Raw genomic sequence first — 22,835 nt, forward strand, 5'->3', positions numbered from 1 at the left:
TTATTGTCTCCAATTCAAAAATACTGTCATAAAAGCAGAGTTGAAGGCCAAGGAGAGGCCTTCCTCTTTGTCATTGAACTGTGATAACCCACAGGTATTCTACAATAGTTGTTTCTAGGGCAAGACAGTAGTAACAAGGAACTCAGAAAGCATTTGATAGTTTATGACTTAGTCACAATTCAAATTGATTTTCACGGCATTGCATAACATATATTGTTACGGTTTATAGAGAGCGTCCTTAAGGAAAATAAGGTTATATTTCATGGATTCAAATAACTTGATGGATTATTAGAAATATGCCAATCTGTAATAGTTGTTTTATTGTACAGTAAGTAACCTATTGTTTCAAAGTTTACGTTGGAGGTACAAATCCTGTAAAATATGACCATCTCATTCAAGACTGCTCAGGGTCCTCTTCTGATCTCAATTTCTGCACTGATCTAAAACACCTGGACATGTGATCGCAAATCACCTGGTAGCCCCCTCCCCCTCAGTACAAAGGAATGAGACAGACAACACAACACATGCACTATCCAAAGTATAGTCAAAGTAACAACACAATCACATTAGATTACTCTTTTTATTATTACATATCTTATCATTTTAATAGTCATTATTTCATAATTCGCTCAACCCTGGTAGCAGTACTGCACACCATCCATAATATATCTAACAGGCAAATACCTAAATCAGGTATTATGGGTTCTGTGTTATTACATGTATTACTAACCATGGGAAAAACATTTTAGCACCCTCTAGTGTTCTTCTAGGAGAAGCATGGTCAGCCATTCAAGCAGTGTTTTTTAAAATTATTATTTGCAATGGGGTTACATCAAAATGTATCTCAAGCCATCATTGTTAAAAATCAATAACCAATTCAATGTTCTATTTGCAATTGCTTCTTTGAGATAACTAATGAAAGGTCCAAAGAGCAAATGTTGGTTTGTTGCGTGAAATCAATTTATTGATGATGAGGCATCCTGCAAGGAAGACAGGCAGTTTCAGTCAGTATCCAACATAGCCAACCCTTCCTCCCTTAGTAAAGACAGCTGGGTACAAGTGACTAATGAACCTAATGAAAAATTGGAGATGGGGGCTGCGTTCCCAACCATCCATGTCATATAATTTTGACTAAGATGAATTAAGCAAAATTACTTGGAAAGTAAACAGTGTACTCAATGCACGGGTATAATTTATCACCTCCTGACCTGACAGACTACCATATCAATTAAGGCACATTAATCCATTTTCAAACCTCACCAACGAACAGGGATGTCACATGGCTACTACAGTGATTAATCACTGACAATGTTAATTGATACTTTGTGTGTCTGTCTGGAGTGATGCTCCCACTTGTGGGCTGTATATACAATTGCCAATGAAATAGAGCAGTTGAATACAGGGACAGTGCAAAAAAAGACTAGGGTTGAAGGTGAATTACGGGAGAAATTGTGCATGTTTGAGATCAATTACATTGCAGTCAGACTGTGCAGAATCACTGATCTACAAATCACCTTGCATCCCAAATCTACTCATTATGAGATTGTGATTCTGCCTTCCTCGCCTTGCTGGAGTTGAGCCCCTGATCACAGGTGTGATCATTTGATACCTGTTGTTGAGCATCTCAATTGTCTAAAAAGTAGGCTAGTTTCCTCTCTGCAATCTCATTTGGTCCTCTGTAGCTCAATTGGTAGAGCATGGCACTTGTAACGCCAGGGTAGTGGGTTCTATCCCCGGGACCACCCATACGTAAAAATGTATGCACACATGACTGTAAGTCGCTTTGGATAAAATGGCATATTATTATTTATTTAATCTGCAATGATGTGAAAGGATTTAGCCTGGTAATCAGCCTCCATATTTCACCCAGGCTATCATGTCTTTGTGGGGCAGATTTTCGAGCTCCCAGTTGTTTTGAACGTGGCATAATCTTGGTCAGTGCTATCTGTGATCCTTGGGATGTCCCTACCCTAATACCGCGTTCACGTACTAGTTGGAACTAGGAAACTCGGAAATATCCGGCTTACTAACTGGTTGAAGTTTTACACAGAACGCGTTCAACGAATCAGCAAGTCAGAAATTTCTGAGTTTCCTAGTTCCGACTAGAATATGAACGCGGCATTAATCCCCAACCCATCATCATTCTAAGTCGGGAATTTCCGAGTTGACTTGAACGCGGCATCAGTTTGCTAGAGTGACGTATGGTACGTGCTACGGTACGTGCTACGGTACGCCACTTGTGACCAAGGGGGAAAAGCGCGGACATTGAGAATACTGGGGAAATTGTAGGTAAGCTGTTAAAACTACCATCATATCGATTACTTAAATACGGGTCTGTAATTCCTAAAGCATTATGGATGTTTACAATTTATGTACAGCAACTGTTTAGCTTATAAACACCAGTATTTCAAAGGTCGACATTAGCTTCCTTTTTGGGCCTCTGTGCTGCCGTCGTTTTCAGAGCATAGGAACAAACAAGTCCCACTTCTGTGCCGCTCTCATTGGACGACAGTGAAAATACTGTTATCTGATAGGATTGGCTTCACGTAACTCAAATTACTGGCTCTTCTGTATTTTCATGAATATTTTGAACATATCGAATCGAAATGATAGTTGCCACAAATAGGAACGAGTCTGAATGAAATAGGTACATCTAAACCGACTTTGACGCTAATTTCCCAAAAGTCGAATATTGCTCGATACCCTTCTTCTCAAATTAGAAGAAATACGATTGGAATGATGACCCATAAATTGAGAAGTTTTGCCGCGCGCCGTACCAAAGCTTAGGTTAGCTCCTTTTGGCAGCGCTCTGGCATTGGTAGCCACTAGCCTTAACTATCTCGTACATGCATAACCACCGGACCAGAACAACTATGCTAACTAGCTAGCTAGCTAGTTAGACCCGCGTTCCTTTAAGTGGCTAACGCTAGCTAATGCTAAGCTAGTTAGATAAGGAGCTACTTGCCTACCTCTGCTTAACACTCCGCTCTGTCCAGGGCAATGTGGAGACAGGCTGTCTTCAGCAGGAAAATACAGTTTGAATTCGTGCAATAATATGTGAAATGTACCTGGTTGGCTGTCAAGTGATAAACACAGTTCGTTAGATAATTGTACTCACTCCCTGACTGACTGAAAACATGCAAAGTGCCTTTCATGCCCTTATTAATTATTCTACTTTCATTACATACTGTATTTTCTCACTCCAGTAACCACCTGATCTCCTTGAAGTCTTTAATTACACTGATCAAAAAAATTAATGCAACATGTAAAGTGCTGGTCCCATGTTTCATGAGCTGAAATAAGAGGCCAGAAACTTTCCATACGCACAAAAAGCTTTTCTCTCAAAATTTGTGTACACATTTGTTTACATCCCTGTTAGTGAGCATTTTATCCTTTGTCAAGATAATCCATCCACCTGACAGGTGTGACATATCAAGAAGCTGATTAAACAGCATGATCATTAAACAGGTGCACCGTGTGCTGGGGACAGTAAAGGGTCACTAAAACAAGCAGTTTTATCACACAACACAATGCCACAGAGTGTGCAATTGGTATGCTGACTGCAGGAATGTCCACCAGAGCTGTTCCCAGATAATTAAATGTTAATTTCTCTACCATAAGCCACCTCCAACATCATTTTAGAGAATTTGTTAGTACGTCCAACTGGCCTCACAACCGCAGACCATGTGTAACCACGCCAGCAGAGGACCTCCACATCCGGTTTCTTCGCAGGCGGGTGCAGAGGAGTAGTTCTGTCTGTAATATAGCCCTTTTGTGGGGAAAAACTCATTCTGATTGGCTGGGCCTGGCTCCCCAGTGGGTTGGCCTGGCTCCCAAGTGGGTGGGCCTATGCCCTCCCATGGCCACCCATGGCTGCGCCCCTGGCCAGTCATGTGAAATCCATAGATTAGGGCCTAATTTATTTATTTCCTTATATGAACTGTAACTCAGCAAAATCTTTGAAATTGTTGCATGTTGCATTGATATTTTTTAGCATGTAATCTCTCATCAATTTGACACTATTGTGAGATAAATCAATACTTTGAAGACATGTCTTGGCAAGGCATGTGAGAGGGTGGCTAGACTGGGTACTGGAACAGGTGGGAAAAGGTTCAGGTCAGGTTGAGTTAATTGAGACATTTATAAATCATTGCCTACTTTTAAAGCAAACTTGACCACGCATATAATTCATTTGACGTAGTATCTAAAAGTTTGAGGAGAGTAGTCATAAAATTTGATGGGGAACAAAAATGAGTTTTTGTAATGTCAAGGTGGGGCCATGTCCCATGTAATTGGGAATCATATTTTTGGCATCAGGCTGAAACAAATATTGCATAGCAATGACATTTTGGCCAAAAGTCTCCCAAGCGATTGGGACCCCATCCAGAGAGATGGTGCCTAGATGTAGACTACAGTAGATAGGTCACAAGAAGGGAGAGTGAAATATCTAAGCCGGCTGAGTTCTTGTTCGGAGACTGTCAACCATCAGATGTACAAAGTCTATTGTATAATGTTAATAAATGAGGTATCTTTGAAGTTAAATAGATTTAAAGGGGAGAGGTAAATATAATCTAGGCCCTTGTAACCTACTTCAATCTATGCTACTGACCACTCACTGCCTTTCCCCGTTTTTTTAGCTTATTTTTATCTAGAGATAGTCATTTGATCACATGCTAATTTCCAACATCAACCACCTTATCATTGAACAGTTTCATTCTAAAAGCACTAGATGGCGACCGATAGCTACATTTGGCCTACTTCATTTTTGAACATGCAGAATGATCTCTGAATAGCCTACTCCTTCTATACAATTTGACACACAGTTTTGTTAAATGAAACACAGTATTGTTATATTTATTTTGTTCAGCTAATTTCACAGTCAATTATATGAGGATTGCCCATCTTAAATGTTCTTTTACAGGAACAGGATCATAACTTAATTGATTGCTGGAACAGAGTCCAATTTCCTCTTCTCATGTAAAGGCACCAGGAGGTGTCTAACATGGACAGAGAATTAAGGTCAGGGAAGGAGATTAATGAGGACAAGGTGCCTCATCATGGGGACACAGGAAGTGTCTCCACAGAGGAAATGGAGAGTGGAGGAATTCCTTCCCCAGCGAAGAGGCCCAGGCCTGATGATGTCACAGCTGAAAGCACAGGAGAGATTGAGGAGGATACCGGCGGTGAGGTGGCTGATGGGAAGGAGTCAGACCAGCCCCCTCGGGCTGAGGTGAACGTTACCCCGGAGACAGGTTATGGCTGTACCTGTCCCATCTGTGGCTTTGTGGCCAAAACTCCAACTGCCTTGAAGATTCACTCCAAGAGGAAGCACACCGGTAGAGGAAAGACCAGGGGTGTGAGCTCAGCTGAGGTACTTGTTGAAATAGATGGCTCCACAACCAGAGCAACAGCACAGAGTTCAAATTACAAGACAGGTGGAGACACTGAGGAGAAAGTGAGCAGCAGTGAGAGACAGCAGGATGCCACAGAGAGTCAGAGCCAGGGCACAGAGGCAGGGGGTTCTGAGGGGGAGGTGACTACAATAATAGCCAAAGAGGAAATTGCTGAGAAACAAGGGACAGGGATAGATATTTTTGATAGGAAGGTGACTACAATAGCTACAGAGGAGATAGCAGAGGAGGAGCAAGAAGAGACCCCCGGTAAGAAGATAGTAGGTAAATGGGGCCCCAAGCCCAAGACTATACATGCTTGCAGCTACTGTGGTCACGAGTTTAGGGACAAGCCCAGCCTAGATACACACATCAAGAGACGCCACACCAAAGAGATGAATTACTTCTGTGAATTCTGCTTGTACGCCTGTGTGGCAAAGTGCGACTACGAAAAGCACTGTCTTAGTAACAAGCACAACAAACGAGTTGCGGAAAGCAGGGAATCCTCTGGCCTCTCGTCACCCATGGACAAGAAGACAGCCGAACAGGTTCAAATCTTTGCCTCCAGGACGACTCAGACCCGGGCGTCCAAGCGTGCGCTCGGTGCCAGGTTCCAGCTGCAGTGCGGGAGCTGCGAATTCAGGGTCAGTAACTCGGCTTTGCTGGAGAGCCACGCTCGGCTAAAGCACCATGGCGAGCATCGCTTCCTCTGTAATATCTGCCACTACTACACCGCTACATCTGAGTGGATGGACACACATGTGTCCTCGGAGAGCCACCAGCATGTGGCTGAGGAGAAAAACACAGGGTCCTCCTTTGAGGAGTGCGTTGAGAAGGTGAGCGTAGATTCGGTCAGTGACGACATGCTGACAGATGACGTGGCAGTAGGGGTCATTGGACATGATGGAGAGCTGCACCCTGATGTTAATGAGGAAGCTGTTGAGGCTGCGAAAGCTGTGTTGGAGAACATGGAGGAGCACATGGACGAGAGAAGCCCTCCCAAGAGGAGGAGAGGCAGGCCAAAGGGGCCTGCTGCAACTACATGTGAATACTGTGGCCTTCTCGCTTCCAATAGTACCAATCTAAACGTCCATATTCGCCGTAAGCACAGCCGGCAGTACAGCTACACCTGCAGGCTTTGTTCTTACAACTGTGTGACGAAAGGTGACATGGACCGACACTGTATCACAAAGAAGCACCTTAAACGCATGGAGGACGCTAGCAGTGATGGCCAAGTGGACCTGGATACATCAGTGCAGGTTGTGAGTACAGAGTCAGGCTCTCAGGCCAGCGAGGGTGAGGCCATACATCACAACAGTGCAGTCAGAGCAGGGTCCAAAGGAGAGGAGGGGGCCACTGACGAAGCAGGGGAGCAGGACGACGACAAAGCACAAGTGAGCAGCCCGAAAAAGAGCAAGTACGACTTGGTCAACTCCTGCAGCCATTGCAACTTCGTAGCTCATTCGATTCCCTCCCTTGACCTCCACGTGAAGAGGAGACACACCCGGGACTTTGAGTTTGTGTGCCTGGCGTGTAGCTACTACGCGGTCACGCGTCGAGAGATGTCTCGCCACGCCTCCACGGACAAGCATAAGCAGAAGAGTGAGGTCTACCTAGAGAACCTGGAAACCGTTGTGATAAAAGACCTGGTACAGCCGGAGGAGGAGGCCATGGAGCTGGGGAGCAGAGATGACCCTGATGCTGACAACAATTCTCACACTGAGGATCCCTCCCCCTCAGTGTCCCCTGACACAGACATAGAGCAGCCCACTAACACAGACCAGCCCACAGACACAACTACAGACCAGCCTAACATTATAGACACAGACCAACCCACAGACACAGATACAGACCAACCCACAGACACAGACCAGCCCAACAACACAGACCAGCCCCCTATCATCGATACAGAGCAACCCACAGACACAGACCAGCCCAACAACACAGACACAGACCAGCCCCCTATCACCGATACAGAGCAACCCACAGACACAGATACAGACCAACCCCCAGACACAGACCAGCCCAACAACACAGACAAGGACCAGCCCCCTATCACCGATACAGAGCAACCCACAGACACAGCTACAGACCAGCCCACAGACACAGAGCATATTACCACTAACCCCACACAGACTTCTGACGTTTTGAGCAACGAGCATGCAGCCCCAGTAGTGGAAGTTAGTGGCACTGTTGTTGAGGAAAACATGGAGATCCAGGTGGCTGGTGAGGCATCCGATGGTGGCTCGGAACAAACCAGCAACGAAGCTCCATGTACGATTGAGCCTCAGGATGCACCAGCAGACATCACCATAACACCGCCTGAGGAAGGCCAGAAGGAAGGGGCCGAGCCCGATGCGGAGCCAGAGCTAGTCTGTTCAGACGACGATGTTGAGATGGCTGATGAGAAACCCGACATCTCTTCCGCAGAGAAACAGCTCACCAGGGCGCTGCCGTTCGACGCTTGCATCGTACCTCTCAAGTCCTTGACTGAAGCCGAGCTGGCTCTGCATGAAGAACGCATGGCTCACTCTGTTGAGGGCCACTCTGGCCCGGCTGGAAGTGGCCTGGCCGGGGCGGGCAGTTTTCTGAAGATCAAAAGAACCAAACCTGTAGGGGCCTCAGGTCTGTCCAAGGGGTTAACTCCCAACCCCCGTATCCGCTGCGAAGACTGCGGCTTCGTGGCGGACGGCATGAGTGGCCTCAACGTGCACATCTCCATGAAGCACCCGACCAAGGAGAAGCACTTCCACTGCATGCTGTGTGGCAAGTCCTTCTACACGGAGAGCAACCTGCACCAGCACCTGACCAGCGCCGCCCACCTGCGCAACGAGCAGGCCAGCATCGAGGAGCTTCCGGAGGGCGGCGCCACCTTCAAGTGCGTCAAGTGCACGGACCCGTTCGAGACGGAGCAGGAGCTGTTCGTGCACATCAAGGAGAAGCATGAGGAGCTGCTGCGCGAGGTCAACAAGTACGTCCTGGAGGACACGGAGCAGATCAACCGCGAGCGCGAGGAGAACCAGGGCAGCGTGTGCAAGCACTGCGGCAAGGTGTGCAAGAGCAGCAACTCCATGGCCTTCCTGGCGCACGTCCGCACACACACAGGTACGTTGTCTTCCAAAACACTTATTTGAAAACCTTCACTGCTATTGTTTTTTTTTAATGATACATACTTCGTTTTTTTGATTAGTTATTATAAAGTCATTGATAGCTGCATCACTGATATTCATAGGTGTTATTATACAGTGTATACACCACTTAGAATTCACCAATCATTACATGTGTTGGACATCGGGTTTTGAGACACTGTAGTCTAGCATATATAGCGGTATCAGGGTTAGGCCAGGTATCAGAGGAGAATGTAAAGACATGGTTCATGTAGTGGTGTGAGCTTAGGCCATGCGTTGGAGGAAAGGTAAAGACTGATTGAGCTGCAGGAGGAGAGACGCTAATGGACCACGGATTGGGATTCCCTGTGCACCGCCTGGTCAAAGACATGTGCGACTCATAATTGATGTGTCCATTACCAAGACTCAGTTGTAATTATAGTCAATAAGTCTCTGTAAATGTGTTCAAGCTTAGGCTAAAAGCATTGGAGACCCAAAGAGAGGTGGGCTAATAATTTAAAATAATCAATGCAGGCGTATTCAAAGCCCTTAATTTCCCTTGTGTGTGTGCGTGTGTGTTTGTATGTGTAACTTGTGTGTGTATGTGTCAGCCTTCATGGCGAGCTGATTATCCTCAATCCATTAAGATTTATCTTGTCATTTATAATGCAAATCAGGGTTCGGCTGGTCAGGTCTATGACTGGGGAATGTCCGGCAGGTTAAGAACAGAGGGCGCTCCATTACTCTTCCTTGACCATGTGTATTAATTGCTTTTAAAATCAACTTAATGTAGGAATGAGAAGTGAGGGCGCCATCAATAAATGCCCTTCTCTGCTTCCTCCGGTCCGTCCCCCTTTCAGCCCAAATGGGACATTAATTGGAGTACAGACAGAGCTCTATGGTCGGTCTGGGTGTATTGTGTGTCTGAGGTTGTGTGTCTGTGTCTGTGTCTCTCTCTGTGTGTGTGTGGAGTGACTGACTAATGGCCGAGGAGTGTTAAGATGTGTGGACCGTCTCGGAGAGTTGACGGAGAGGTTGCCAGTAGCAGAGTCAATGAGAGTGCTGCCACGATGCACTATGGTAGTCCGGTCATGTGGGTCAGAATACTCAGATACTCAGGCTGCTGCTGCTTTCTCTAAGTGTGTGCCCTCGCCAATCACTGAGACTACATGATTAGGCCTACTTCTGTTTGTGATGACCTCTCAACTTCTAAAATGGGGGAAGAGTCACCATCGTCTCACTATTGCAAACTGGTTCAGGTTAGCGTGTAGTCTGTTTTGCTGGGCTACGTCCTACAATTGATCTGTTCAGAAAAATAAAAGCATATAAGCAGAGAAACCAACTGTCTTTACTTTGGCATTCCCCTCATGTCTCTGTGGCAAAAAAACAAACACACTTTGTGGTTACGTGGAATGGGGAGACTCACACATACAGTATACCGTACAGTAAGACTGAATTGCAATTCTGTTTGATGTACAGTCGAGTAGTCTGAAAGGACGGACAACATCAATAAGAGAAAGATTATGAGGCCAAATGATCAACATTTTGATGTATCCTTTGTGTGATATTTGTTGAATCTGTAATATCCCCTTATGAGCCTACTACAGTATTTCATGTTGCCATGTAAACAACGCCATTACTCTGGGTCCAGCTGAGGAAAAGTGTTACTTAAGCAAATGAAAACATTGACACTTTATAAATATGTGTTCATCAAAGTCAAGGGCACATTTGGAGGTCTCGATTGAGTTATGTTGTTATTTTTTCGGTTGCTTTTTCGATTGAATTATCTCTTTATTTATGAGATTGCTTTTCCTTTCTTTTCCTCATGTTGTGCCTCTTATTTGTAGAATGCACCTATTTCTTAGCATTTTGACAGCTTATGCTAGTTATTATTATTGCTAAGTTCCCTCATTACATTGAGTTATTCTCTCTTTGTATGTGGTCATTTATCGTGGACACTTCTTCCAGTGCTGTGGAGCAGGACTGTGGGGTCTGCCAGTGTTTGGACTGGGAGCACGTCCAGATCGTTTTAATTAAACCAAGATTTTATTTACTTGATTAATCAGTGAAATCAGGAGATGGTGGGAGGCTGCACGGATATTTGTCAATTTGTCCCCTGAAAAAAAGACTTGCATTTTGCCAATGAGAATGCAGCTGGATTTGCATTTTCAGCTAAATTGGTCACTTTTTCATTTGAGAGAGCTGTCTGACCTTCTCAGGCCTGGGGTGGGTTGGAGTTATGGGCAAACACACATACGCACCACACACACTTGCCAAACATGCACACACACACTCTTTCTCTCTAACACACACACACACACACACACACAAACCCACCCAATGAGTTTCTGAAGGTGTAAAGAAACAAGTTACAGGAGCTTGGTTTGTATGTGTTGGTCTGGCTGTATGATGTCTGAGAGGGCCTCTCTTGATAAAACAGTTTATCCTGGGGTGGTAGACAGACATGGATATTATGTCCACACAATATTTGATTGAATATTCAACACTGGGGAAAAAATATGCCCCTTTAAATATGTTTTAAAACGGGTTTGCCGTTTTTAACGGGATATTTCGGGATTTTGGCAACTATGCCCTTTATCTACTTCCCTAGAGTCAGATGAATTTGTGGATACCATTTTTATGTATCTGTGTCCAGTATGAAGGAAGTTAGAGGTAGTTTTGCAAGCTAATGCTAACTAGCGTTAACGCAATGACTGGAAGTCTATGGGTATCTGCTGGCATCGGCAAAATCCCAAAGTATCCCTTTAACATTCTGAAAATGAGACTAACAAGGAAGGCTTTAGATATGGAAGGGGTGGACAGAGCGAGAGAGTGAGAGGGTTAAACATTGCGGGAGGGTTTCTCAAGGAAATTAATTAGTCATTACCCGTCTCATCTGGGATGTGAGGGAGCCACATTGCCCCTATGTGGATGGCAATATTAATTTAACATGACACTGCATTGATGGTCAATTTCAGTTTCATGGAGGCTGTTTAAGTGGAGTGGTGGAGTATTAATATGATGAGATGTGAGAAGGGAGGGATGCTACATCTCTCTCCTCCTACCATGTCTCATACTCACTCACACAGCCATCTGGCCAGATCCTCTCCCTCTGCACCTGTCTCTTGCTTCACCTCGGCTTTGGCGTGTGTGTGCGTGTCCGTGTGTCTGTGTGTGTCTTTGTGTGTTTGTTTTGGGTGTGCAGCATAGGGGTGTATGTCGAGGCTAAATGAAGAGGCCCCGATTCACCGGCGCTCATGTGTTAACGGCCCTCCCTCGCCTGTTTGCAGGCCTTGTTAGCATGCGCTTGCCTTTCAATCTTCGTTACCAGCTTAAAATTCAACGTGTCGTACTTCCAGCTCGTGGCAAGTGAACCATGTATGAACAAATTAGTAATCTACACAAAGTGCTTAATCAAATCAGCGGCTGCCCCTGAAATAAATATTGCAATGCGTCTTGGGATATTCACTGGGAGAGCGGTTTGTAAAAAAAATGCATAGCGAGTATATCATAGGAGGTTCCCTGTCAGATTGGTGTGTCATACTGGAGAACTGCTACTCTAGTCTATCTGCATGGGACCTGGCCCTAATCTATGCGGCACCATTCACATGAATGTCGCTTACTTGTAGTTGCATACACATATTGTGTATATTCTATATACACAAAGAAATAACAATGGTTGGGTTCAATTCATTTAGGAAAAATAGCACTGTTGTAATCATGAATTGACTTATGCGTAAATGTTATAACTAGGCTAACTGAAACAGCACTGTCCATTATTTTTGGACATATTTACAATGCTACGGTACTATTCCGCGGCATGCTGCAGCGCTTGTTTGATTGAATAGGCCATCCCCAGTCAGTGTGTTCTATTAGCCTATGGTGTGGTGTCCCGTCTAGCCATCATGGGTGCTGACTGTCCATAGCAGCCCCCGCCCCTCTCTCTCGCTCTGCTGCTCTTAAATGACAAATGGCAGGCAGAGACTGTGCCACTCTCTCAAACGCCAGCGCCACCCCACCCTCCCCATTTATTAATGAGAATAATTAGAAGAAAACCTCCCTGCAAAGCCAGGCAGAGTGATTAGCGCTTTTAATGATGGAACGGGGTAGTGAGCGCACACAGAATTGATTTACGTATTCTGCCTGACCTTTGGTTTCCAATTTACGCATCCAGAAGCAAAAGAAGGAAGAGTAGGTAAGAGAGAGATGGATAGAGAGGAGGAGATTGAAGGAGAGAAAAGTCATGTACTCACTGTACAAGCTTGTGTTTTTAATATATACAGTGGGGGAAAAAAGTATTTAGTCAGCCACCAATTGTGCAAGTTCTCCCACTTAAAAAGATGAGAGAGGCCTGTAATTGTCATCATAGGTACACGTCAACTATGACAGACAAAATGAGGAAAAAAAATCCAGAAAATCACATTGTAGGATTTTTAATGAATTTATTTGCAAATTATGGTGGAAAATAAGTATTTGGTCAATAACAAGTTTCTCAATACTTTGTTATATACCCTTTGTTGGCAATGACACAGGTCAAACGTTTTCTGTAAGTCTTCAGAAGGTTTTCACACACTGTTGCTGGTATTTTGGCCCATTCCTCCATGCAGATCTCCTCTAGAGCAGTGATGTTTTGGGGCTGTCGCAGGGCAACACAGACTTTCAACTCCCTCCAAAGATTTTCTATGGGGTTGAGATCTGGAGACTGGCTAGGCCACTCCAGGACCTTGAAATGCTTCTTACGAAGCCACTCCTTCGTTGCCCGGGCGGTGTGTTTGGGATCATTGTCATGCTGAAAGACCCAGCCACGTTTCATCTTCAATGCCCTTGCTGATGGAAGGAGGTTTTCACTCAAAATCTCATGATACATGGCCCCATTCATTCTTTCCTTTACACGGATCAGTCGTCCTGGTCCCTTTGCAGAAAAACAGCACCAAAGCATGATGTTTCCACCCCCATGCTTCACAGTAGGTATGGTGTTCTTTGGATGCAACTCAGCATTCTTTGTCCTCCAAACACGACGAGTTGAGTTTTTACCAAAAAGTTATATTTTGGTTTCATCTGACCATATGACATTCTCCCAATCCTCTTCTGGATCATCCAAATGCACTCTAGCAAACTTCAGACGGGCCTGGACATGTACTGGCTTAAGCAGGGGGACACGTCTGGCACTGTAGGATTTGAGTCCCTGGTGGCGAAGTGTGTTACTGATGGTAGGCTTTGTTACTTTGGTCCCAGCTCTCTGCAGGTCATTCACTAGGTCCCCCCGTGTGGTTCTGGGATTTTTGCTCACCGTTCTTGTGATCATTTTGACCCCACGGGGTGAGATCTTGCGTGGAGCCCCAGATCGAGGGAGATTATCAGTTGTCTTGTATGTCTTCCATTTCCTAATAAGTGCTCCCACAGTTGATTTCTTCAAACCAAGCTGCTTACCTATTGCAGATTCAGTCTTCCCAGCCTGGTGCAGGTCTACAATTTTGTTTCTGGTGTCCTTTGACAGCTCTTTGGTCTTGGCCATAGTGGAGTTTGGAGTGTGACTGTTTGAGGTTGTGGACAGGTGTCTTTTATACTGATAACAAGTTCAAACAGGTGCCATTAATACAGGTAACGAGTGGAGGACAGAGGAGCCTCTTAAAGAAGAAGTTACAGGTCTGTGAGAGCCAGAAATCTTGCTTGTTTGTAGGTGACCAAATACTTATTTTCCATCATAATTTGCAAATAAATTCATAAAAAATCCTACAATGTGATTCTCTGGATTTTTTTCCTCAATTTGTCTGTCATAGTTGACATGTACCTATGATGAAAATTACAGGCCTCTCTCATCTTTTTAAGTGGGAGAACATGCACAATTGGTGGCTGACTAAATACTTTTTTCCCCCACTGTATATATATATATATTTTTTGTCATTTTAGCAGACGCTCTTATCCAGAGCGACTTACAGTTAGTGCATAAATTATTTTTTTTATTTATCATACCCCCGTGGGAATCGAAACCACAACCCTGGCGTTGCAAAGCCATGCTCTACCAACTGAGCTACATCCCTGCCGGCCATTCCCTCCCCTACCCTGGGCCAATTGTGCGCCGCCCCATGGGTCTCCCGGTCGCGGCCGGCTATGACAGGATGGGGTGGCAGGTAGCTTAGTGGTTAAGAGTGTTGTGCCAGTAACCGAAAGGTCGCTGGTTCTAATCCCCGAGCCGACTAGGTGGAAAATCTGTCGATGTGCCCTTGAGCAAGGCACTTAACCCTAATTGCTCCTGTAAGTCGCTCTGGATAAGAGCGTCTGCTAAATGACTAAAATGTAAAATGTAAATGTCCTGGGCTCAGGGCGTCTGGTTGTTTTACAGTCAATCTTGGGCAGTAAAGTAATACAGTAGTTGTTAAGAATATTCCAGAGTTCAACAACCTGACTAACAACAAGAATTCACCACGTCATCGTTCAGTGTTACCATCTCTGCAATTGTGCAAAGATCTTTCTGTTTGAATGTTATTAAAGAATGTGCCCCCATGTTCTCCCCTCTGGTCATATAGCTCTTCTCTACCTTCACCCTAACATCTAGAACCACTCCTTTCTTTTTAGTATACTGTTTATAATAATTTGTGTATTTTTTTCCAATAGATAAAGTAGGATAAATTGACCTCACTTATTGTTCTGCAGGATCGAAGCCGTTCAAGTGCAAAATCTGCAACTTTGCCACCGCCCAGCTGGGTGACGCCAGGAACCACGTGAAGAGACATCTGGGCATGAGAGAATACAAGTGCCACATATGTGGGTGAGTACCACAGTCAGTGACTAGTCACTACCTTTTTAACTGGGGATGCCAGGGTCGTGTTCAGTATGTTCCAAACGGAAGAAAAAAGGTCAGAAACGGAATGAAATGGCAAGGTACTATCTGAACTTAAGAAGAAATGCTTGTTTTCCTTTTAAGCTGCTACAGTCTTTTTTATTGGGTTTTTAAGTAATTTTTGCCAATTAGGTTATATCACAAGAAAAATATCCTCTTGCTCTACAAACCATTATTTCTTCTGTTATTGGGATATGTTTCAGTACAATCTGTCATATCTCACCATAGTCAACATTATAACCCAACAGTGTAGGGTTAGGCCTATAAACTCAACGTAAAATACTTCTGCGTCTCTTTCATACGGCCACAGAAACACTGCATTTAGGCCAAGTTCAGTTCCGTTAGTTTCATTCCAATGCTAGATCTTCCTACCGTCTTACTGTGTTCACATGGACATGTAGGACTGTTTCTGTGTCATTTGGAAATGGACTAAATAGCAAGATCTTCAGCTTGCACCATGTTCTCTGCGGCTATGTGATACATAGATGAAGACGTGTAGTTATTTAGTCTCCCTCAGTGCTTCTGTGTAAACTGTTTGTTTAAATGTGTTCCATTTCGTTTGGTCGCTATGTTTTTTGTCTGCCACAGTCGAGTGGAATGACCGTGTTCATTTGTCGCCGCCTTTCACAAACGTTTTACAGAAGGGCAAACAGATTTAGTTAAACACAGCTACCTCTAATGAGGAAAAAGGCTCATGTTTCACAAGCCCTCCAGCTAAAGCCTTTTCCCCATGTGCTATAAATGTGTTAGGGCTTTGACCAAGAGAACACACACACAGACACACACACACACACACACACACACACACACACAGAGAGGGAGAACACAGTTCTCCAATGTGCCTGACTGCCTTTAAATGAGTCTACTAAATACAGCTTCTGGATTCACAAATCATGCGGATGGAGGAGCTATCTCCCGCCTGAGCCAGACACTTGTGACAAATCGGCCCTGTGTATGTGCGTGTGTGTGTGTGTGTGTGTGTGTGTGCGCGCTCTCACTGCTGACTGATCACCGGGGCAACTTTCCTCTTGACTAAAGAGCAGCAAACAAAGCACAGACCAGAAACACCCTCATTAAGGCCAAAGTAGCCTTCCTAAAGTATTCAGATTAGATAATATAGGCCTACATATATGTGGTTGGCTTCCTTAATCTGAATGCAGAGCTGTTGCTAATGGCTGTTTATGTCTCAGTTAATGCAATTTCCCTTTTTCTGTTTGGGCTGACCTAGAAAGCGAGATTACAATGTAAGCTGGCCATTAGGTATTCTGTTGCACACACTGGGTGAGGTGATATTTTTCGAAACAAAACCCTCTTTATCTAATGAAATTGTTTCTCATTATTACGATTTATCATCTTGATTACAATAGCTGAAGCGTTAACTTAAGTTTACGCAACTAAAGTTTCTGGAACTACAACATTTCAGTTTAGCAAAATGTGGTGGTTTGTAACACTCTGGCTCCGGGATTTTTGTATTTGAGCCAGGGTGTATTGTGTTTTGTTGGGTTTTGGGTGATTTTCTAGGTTTGCATTTCTGTCACGTTTATTTCTAGGTTTGGTCATTGACTCCCAATCGGAGGTAACGAGTGTCAGCTGTCGGCTCGTTATCTCTGATTGGGAGCCATATTTATACTGCATGTTTTCCTGTGGGCATTGTGGGTTATTGTTCCTGTTTAGTCTTTGTCACTATTGGACTTCACATTCGTCGCTTTGATTTGTTGTTTTGTCGTGCTTTAACTTAATAAAGTACCATGTTCGTTTCACACGCTGCGCCTTGGTCTCCTTCACTCCTCGACGACCGTGACAGAATAACCCACCAAAGAAAGACCAAGCAGCGTGTCCAGGAGCAAGGAGACTGGACATGGGAGGAGGCGCCGGGCAAGGAGATGGAGAGGCTGGCGATGGCCCAGGTGGGCACATCGTGGTCCTGGGAGGACATGCTCGGAGGCAAGGGACCTTGGGGAAGGATCAAGGCCCTGGCGAGAGAGGAGCAACGGCGGCAGCAGGGCCATCGTCGGAGGGTCGTGTGTCAACCCCAGAAAATTTTTAGGGGGGGGCACACGGCATGGACGACGGGGCTGACGGAGGAGAAAAGGGGGAGTATCCAGGAGGCCACCAGGCCAGGGGTACACCGCCCTGTACGTCCTGTGCTGATGCCTCACACAGAGTGTGTGAGGGTAGGCATTCAGCCAGGACGGGTGGTGTCCGCTGTTCGCTCCAGGCCTCCTATCCGTCTCCACAGCCCGGTCCGGCCTGTTCCCGCCACCCGCACCAGGTCTACGGTGTGCGTCGCCAGCCCGGTCCGGCCTGTTCCTGCCACCCGCACCAAGACTACGGTGCGCGTCGCCAGCCCGACCCGGCCTGTTCCTGCCACCCGCACCAAGACTACGGTGCGCGTCGCCAGCCCGACCCGGCCTGTTCCTGCCACCCGCACCAAGTCTACGGTGCGCGTCGCCAGCCCGGTCCGGCCTGTTCCTGCCACCCGCACCAAGACTACGGTGCGCGTCGCCAGCCCGACCCGGCCTGTTCCGGCCACCCGCACCAAGACTACGGTGCGCGTCGCCAGCCCGACCCGGCCTGTTCCTGCCACCCGCACCAAGACTACGGTGCGCGTCGCCAGCCCGGTCCGGTCTGTTCCGGCCACCCGCACCAAGACTACGGTGCGCGTCGCCAGCCCGACCCGGCCTGTTCCTGCCACCCGCACCAAGTCTACGGTGCGCGTCGCCAGCCCGGTCCGGCCTGTTCCTGCCACCCGCACCAAGACTACGGTGCGCGTCGCCAGCCCGACCCGGCCTGTTCCTGCCACCCGCACCAAGACTACGGTGCGCGTCGCCAGCCCGGTCCGGCCTGTTCCGGCCACCCGCACTAAGTCTACGGTGCGCCTCAGACGGCCAGAGTCTGCCGTCTGCCCAACGGGGCCTGAACTGCCCGTCTGCCTAAAGCCTGCAAAGCCGCCCGTCTGCCATGAGCCATCAGAGCCGTCCGCCAGACCAGAGCCGCTAGAGCCTTCCGCCAGACAGGATCAGCCAGAGCCTTCCGCCAGACAGGATCAGCCAGAGCCTTCCGCCAGCCATGAGCAGCCAGATCCGTCGGCCAGCCATGAGCAGCCAGATCCGTCGGCCAGCCATGAGCAGCCAGATCCGTCGGCCAGCCATGAGCAGCCCGATCCGTCAGCCAGCCATGAGCAGCCAGATCCGTCAGCCAGCCATGAGCAGCCAGATCCTTCAGCCTGCCATGAGCCGTCCAGCCAGGATCCGCCAGAGCCAGCCAGCCAGGATCCGCCCCTTAGTCAGGTACTGTCCCTTAGCCCGGTGCTGCCCCTTAGCCCGGTGCTGCCCCTTAGCCCGGTGCTGCCCCTTATCCCGGTACTGTCCCTTAGTCCGGTGCTGCCCCTTAGTCCGGTGCTGCCCCTTAGTCCGGTGCCGCCCCTTAATCCAGTGGGGTTTAATTGGGGGGTGGTCATGTGGAGGAGGCTAGGGAAGCGGGTGGTGACTAAGGTGGGGTGGGGACCACGACCAGGGCCAGAACCGCCACCGTGGACAGACGCCCACCCAGACCCTCCCCGAGACTGTATGCTGGTGCGCCCGGAGTGCGCACCTTTAGGGGGGGGTACTGTAACACTCTGGCTCCGGGATTTTTGTATTTGAGCCAGGGTGTATTGTGTTTTGTTGGGTTTTGGGTGATTTTCTAGGTTTGCATTTCTGTCACGTTTATTTCTAGGTTTGGTCATTGACTCCCAATCGGAGGTAACGAGTGTCAGCTGTCGGCTCGTTATCTCTGATTGGGAGCCATATTTATACTGCATGTTTTCCTGTGGGCATTGTGGGTTATTGTTCCTGTTTAGTCTTTGTCACTATTGGACTTCACATTCGTCGCTTTGATTTGTTGTTTTGTCGTGCTTTAACTTAATAAAGTACCATGTTCGTTTCACACGCTGCGCCTTGGTCTCCTTCACTCCTCGACGACCGTGACATGGTTTTCACACAGAGATACAATTACTGGAATGTCCAAAGCCCCTCAGACCATGGCAATTTGACTGGAACATTCATCAGTCATTATATTTCTATGGTTCTACATGACTTCACTGCTTTGCGAGACAAGCCAATGGAACGTTAACCAGTAGTCTATTCATTCATTTCCCATTACTATCACAGAGTGAGCTCCTCCTGCTCTTGGTACCATGTTGAGGAGGAGCAGCAGCGTTGTTTAACTCAATCTAAACACGTCTTTTTCCCTGCGCTGTCGATTGGCGCTCCCCCTGGTGAACTCTGTGGCTGAGAATATTACCCGCCTTTGACACTGTGCGCTAACGATTGAGACGCCCCCAAATGGACGTGGTGCACCTCCGCTGTCCACCGAGTGCCACGGGGAGCTTGCGGAGGGCTGCTCGTCTCCGCAGAGGACTCTGGGAAGTTGTTGATAGTTGAAGATCATATTGTTGTGGCATTTAATTAACAAATGCAAATCAAGGCCAGGACAGATAGGCACCTCTGACCCGGCTGCCAATCAAACGTGAGAAGGCTGTGAGAAGGCTGTGAGAGGGCTGTTCAGTATAGCTAGGCTGTGTTGTGTGTACACCATGCCTTTACACTCTCTCTCTCTCTCCCTTCTTTTAGCTTTCTGTTACTCTCTCTTCTTTTCTGTTTCGGTTCCTCTCTCTTTTGTTGTGTCTTTCTTGTCCTTCAGAGTGACACGTTCATCATTAAAACCTCCTAGACTCTTCAAAACCTTATTCCTTATGATTAATTTTTTTACTGTCTATTTATGAATGTGTTATTCAATGCATTTCTATGGGCTATAGTAGTAAATTCCAAATTCAATATTTTAAATATTTTTTGGGGATACCTAAAGGGGTCCTAAAATTCCAAATCAAATAGCTAAATGATCCATGGTATGCCCATCTTAAAACAATTCCATATGTCATCTTAGAACCCCACCCCAACGACTTAGACCTAAGAATTAAAAGACTGAATCTTGCGGCAATGACATCTCCAAACGGATTGATGTAGCCCTAAGCTGGCCATAACAACAACCTGCAAAAACAGCAGAAAAACACAAATTGCCCCCCTAGCACATACAGTACGACAAGATTCCTCATACTGTATTTAATTGGAAAAAAAGCCTTTTAAACACCTTTTGTGTGGTGTGTGTCGGTCCACCGTGGACCTAGGCCATTTAATGAGCACTCCCTTCCTCTCCTCCATCATGTTCTCTCCTCCCAAAAGGCCCTAGATTCAGCATTTCAGCATCCCTTACCCTCACCACTTCCCCCCATAGCCCCACCGCTCTCGCCTCACCCTCCCTAAAGATGCCGTGGACAGCCTGTGCTGTTTGTAGGTGTTAAATTATGCATCAGGAGTCTAAACGCTGTGAAGCATTGGTTTAATATCTGGGGGCCAAGGCGTTGGAAGTATTAACAACATCATGGATGGTCCTCCCATTGGACCTGGTTCTATGATTTCATATCGGCCAGACGGCCACTATAGTTGGAACTACCTGTCAACTAGCACTAGTTTAAACTTTAACGGTTTCCCTCTTCATCATCAAAAAAAGTTGTCCGTCTTTTCGGTATCTGAGAGGTCTTTTTCACCCTCTTCCTCCGTTGACTTACTAGCCGAGTCCGGAGTGAGTATATTTAGTCATAATATCATGTTGGTGTCATGTGATTCGAATGGAACAGGATAGGGCTGGCTCGTGTCAGGCTTTTGTGTCTCCCCGTCTGTGAGTGTGTCTCTGCTGGTTCCAGAATAGCCCCATCAGTTCAGTTCCGCCTTCCCCTCCCTTCCCCGGCTCATCCTCTGTAATATGCCTTAATGCCCAGGCCTGTACCAGTGTGTGTGTGTGTGTGTGTGTGTGTGTGTGTGTGTGTGTGTGTGTGTGTGTGTGTGTGTGTGTGTGTGTGTGTGTGTGTGTGTGTGTGTGTGTGTGTGTGTGTGTGTGTGTGTGTGTGTGTGTGTGTGTGTGTGTGTGTGTGTGTGTGTGTGTGTGTGTGCGTGTGTGTGTGAGGCCCGGGCCTTGACAGGAGAGGAGCATCTTAGTGCTCTGCTTATCCAGAGAAAGCCGTCACTTAACTCAGCCCCTCCATTGTGTGTCCCCCACCACTCCCACCACACCCCACCACCACCACCACCACCCCTCTGCCTCCCTGACGTGATAATCTGGTTATAACTCCGACTATTTTTATGTGTGTTTTTGTCTCCTCCATTTCAATGTTAATGGTTGTTGCAGATGAAGAAAGGGATCCCTATGAGGATGATTATAATGTCACTCCCCTGATCTCTCCGCCGCCCCCGAAATAATTGTACATCATCGCTTCATAACGTGTCAGAGGGATGTTGGTGGCGTGCAATTAAAACCGGCGAATATAATACAGGAAATTACGGCCTGTCAGGTCGGTGAACAACACAGACGGTATTTGAGTTACACTTAATCATCACGTGCATTAGCGACTTCATCGGATTTCCACTCTTGAAGCCTGGTGTGAAGCGCTCTCTCTCACTGTTAAGGCTTTGGATTGTGTCTGAAAGTACAACACCCAGGCTATAGCTCTGTACTTATGTGAGGAGACGACATTTGAAAGCTCATTGCCTTAGTAAAATATATAGGTTTATGTGACCGAAAAGGATCACCCACCCATGTGCATGCGGAGCGAAATGGTATGCAAAAATACTGAATTCGTTATCACACAACAGATGTAAACATTTAATATTTACTCTCAACAAGCCAGAAACCACGAGCCGCGTTATGTTTGCATAATTCATTTGCAACCGTTAGAAAAAGTTCTAAATTAGCTTGTATCTTGATTGAATAGACTTTTCTCCTCGCCTATACCCAACTCAGGATTGTTTGTGTGCTGTTTAGGTCATATTATCCTGTGTATATGAAAAATAATTCATTCCGCCCATCAGAAATGTTGACTGTTTTGGTACCCATCTTCACTATCATGTCAGTTAGTGTGCACGATCCTTATCGACCTAAGCAAACACGTTTTGCTTTGATTCGCTTAACTATATTTAGTACGGCATTATCGGAAATGAAATAAGTAAAGGTCATTTGGAAAATAATGCAGAAAGGCTGGTCTGGAAAGGTTAAGTATGTGACAGAGCTGTTTGGATGATAACGAGGAGGGGGTGCGTTTGCTTGGAGAGCTCAGGGTTCTGTTTCTGACTTCTTGTGTGCGCCGCAATCGCTCTTTATGACCGGGACAGCTTTACAGCCCGTTAGCCCGCCATAACACGATAAAGCACACCATAATGGATTGGATGTGTTTAGTAGCCTTGGGCTGATGTTTGTAAAATTAATGTTTTCGCAGAAGGAACACAAACATGAGCACACACACATACTAAAGCCATGACTGGACAGTATCTATAATAGTCGTATACAATATGTAACACAGTTTGCAGATATTTCAGTCAGTTTGGGTTGGATTCTATATTCCACTGAACTATATGCTGGTATTGAGGAAATATTCAATAAGAGCCCTAATAGTTTCATGAGCAA

The 22,835-nt window shown here is 46.3% G+C and overlaps 1 protein-coding gene across 1 annotated transcript in view; it reads left to right on the forward strand.

Moving 5' to 3' along the window:
* Positions 1-2,232: 2,232 nt before the first annotated feature.
* LOC311118197 (zinc finger protein 407-like) overlaps positions 2,233-22,835 on the forward strand; it is a gene marked incomplete at its 3' end in the record, with an annotated part of 132,749 nt that continues 112,146 nt past the window's right edge. Inside the window, exons 1-3 of the mRNA XM_084157601.1 lie at positions 2,233-2,285; positions 4,922-8,495; positions 15,152-15,266. Of these exons, the coding sequence (XP_084013727.1) occupies positions 5,003-8,495; positions 15,152-15,266 (3,608 nt within the window). The 5' untranslated portion in view covers positions 2,233-2,285; positions 4,922-5,002. The remainder of the gene's footprint in view (positions 2,286-4,921; positions 8,496-15,151; positions 15,267-22,835) is intronic.

Source organism: Coregonus lavaretus, assembly GCF_964263955.1.
Source record: "Coregonus lavaretus genome assembly, chromosome: 3".
In the NCBI taxonomy this organism is placed as follows: Eukaryota; Metazoa; Chordata; class Actinopteri; order Salmoniformes; family Salmonidae; genus Coregonus; species Coregonus lavaretus.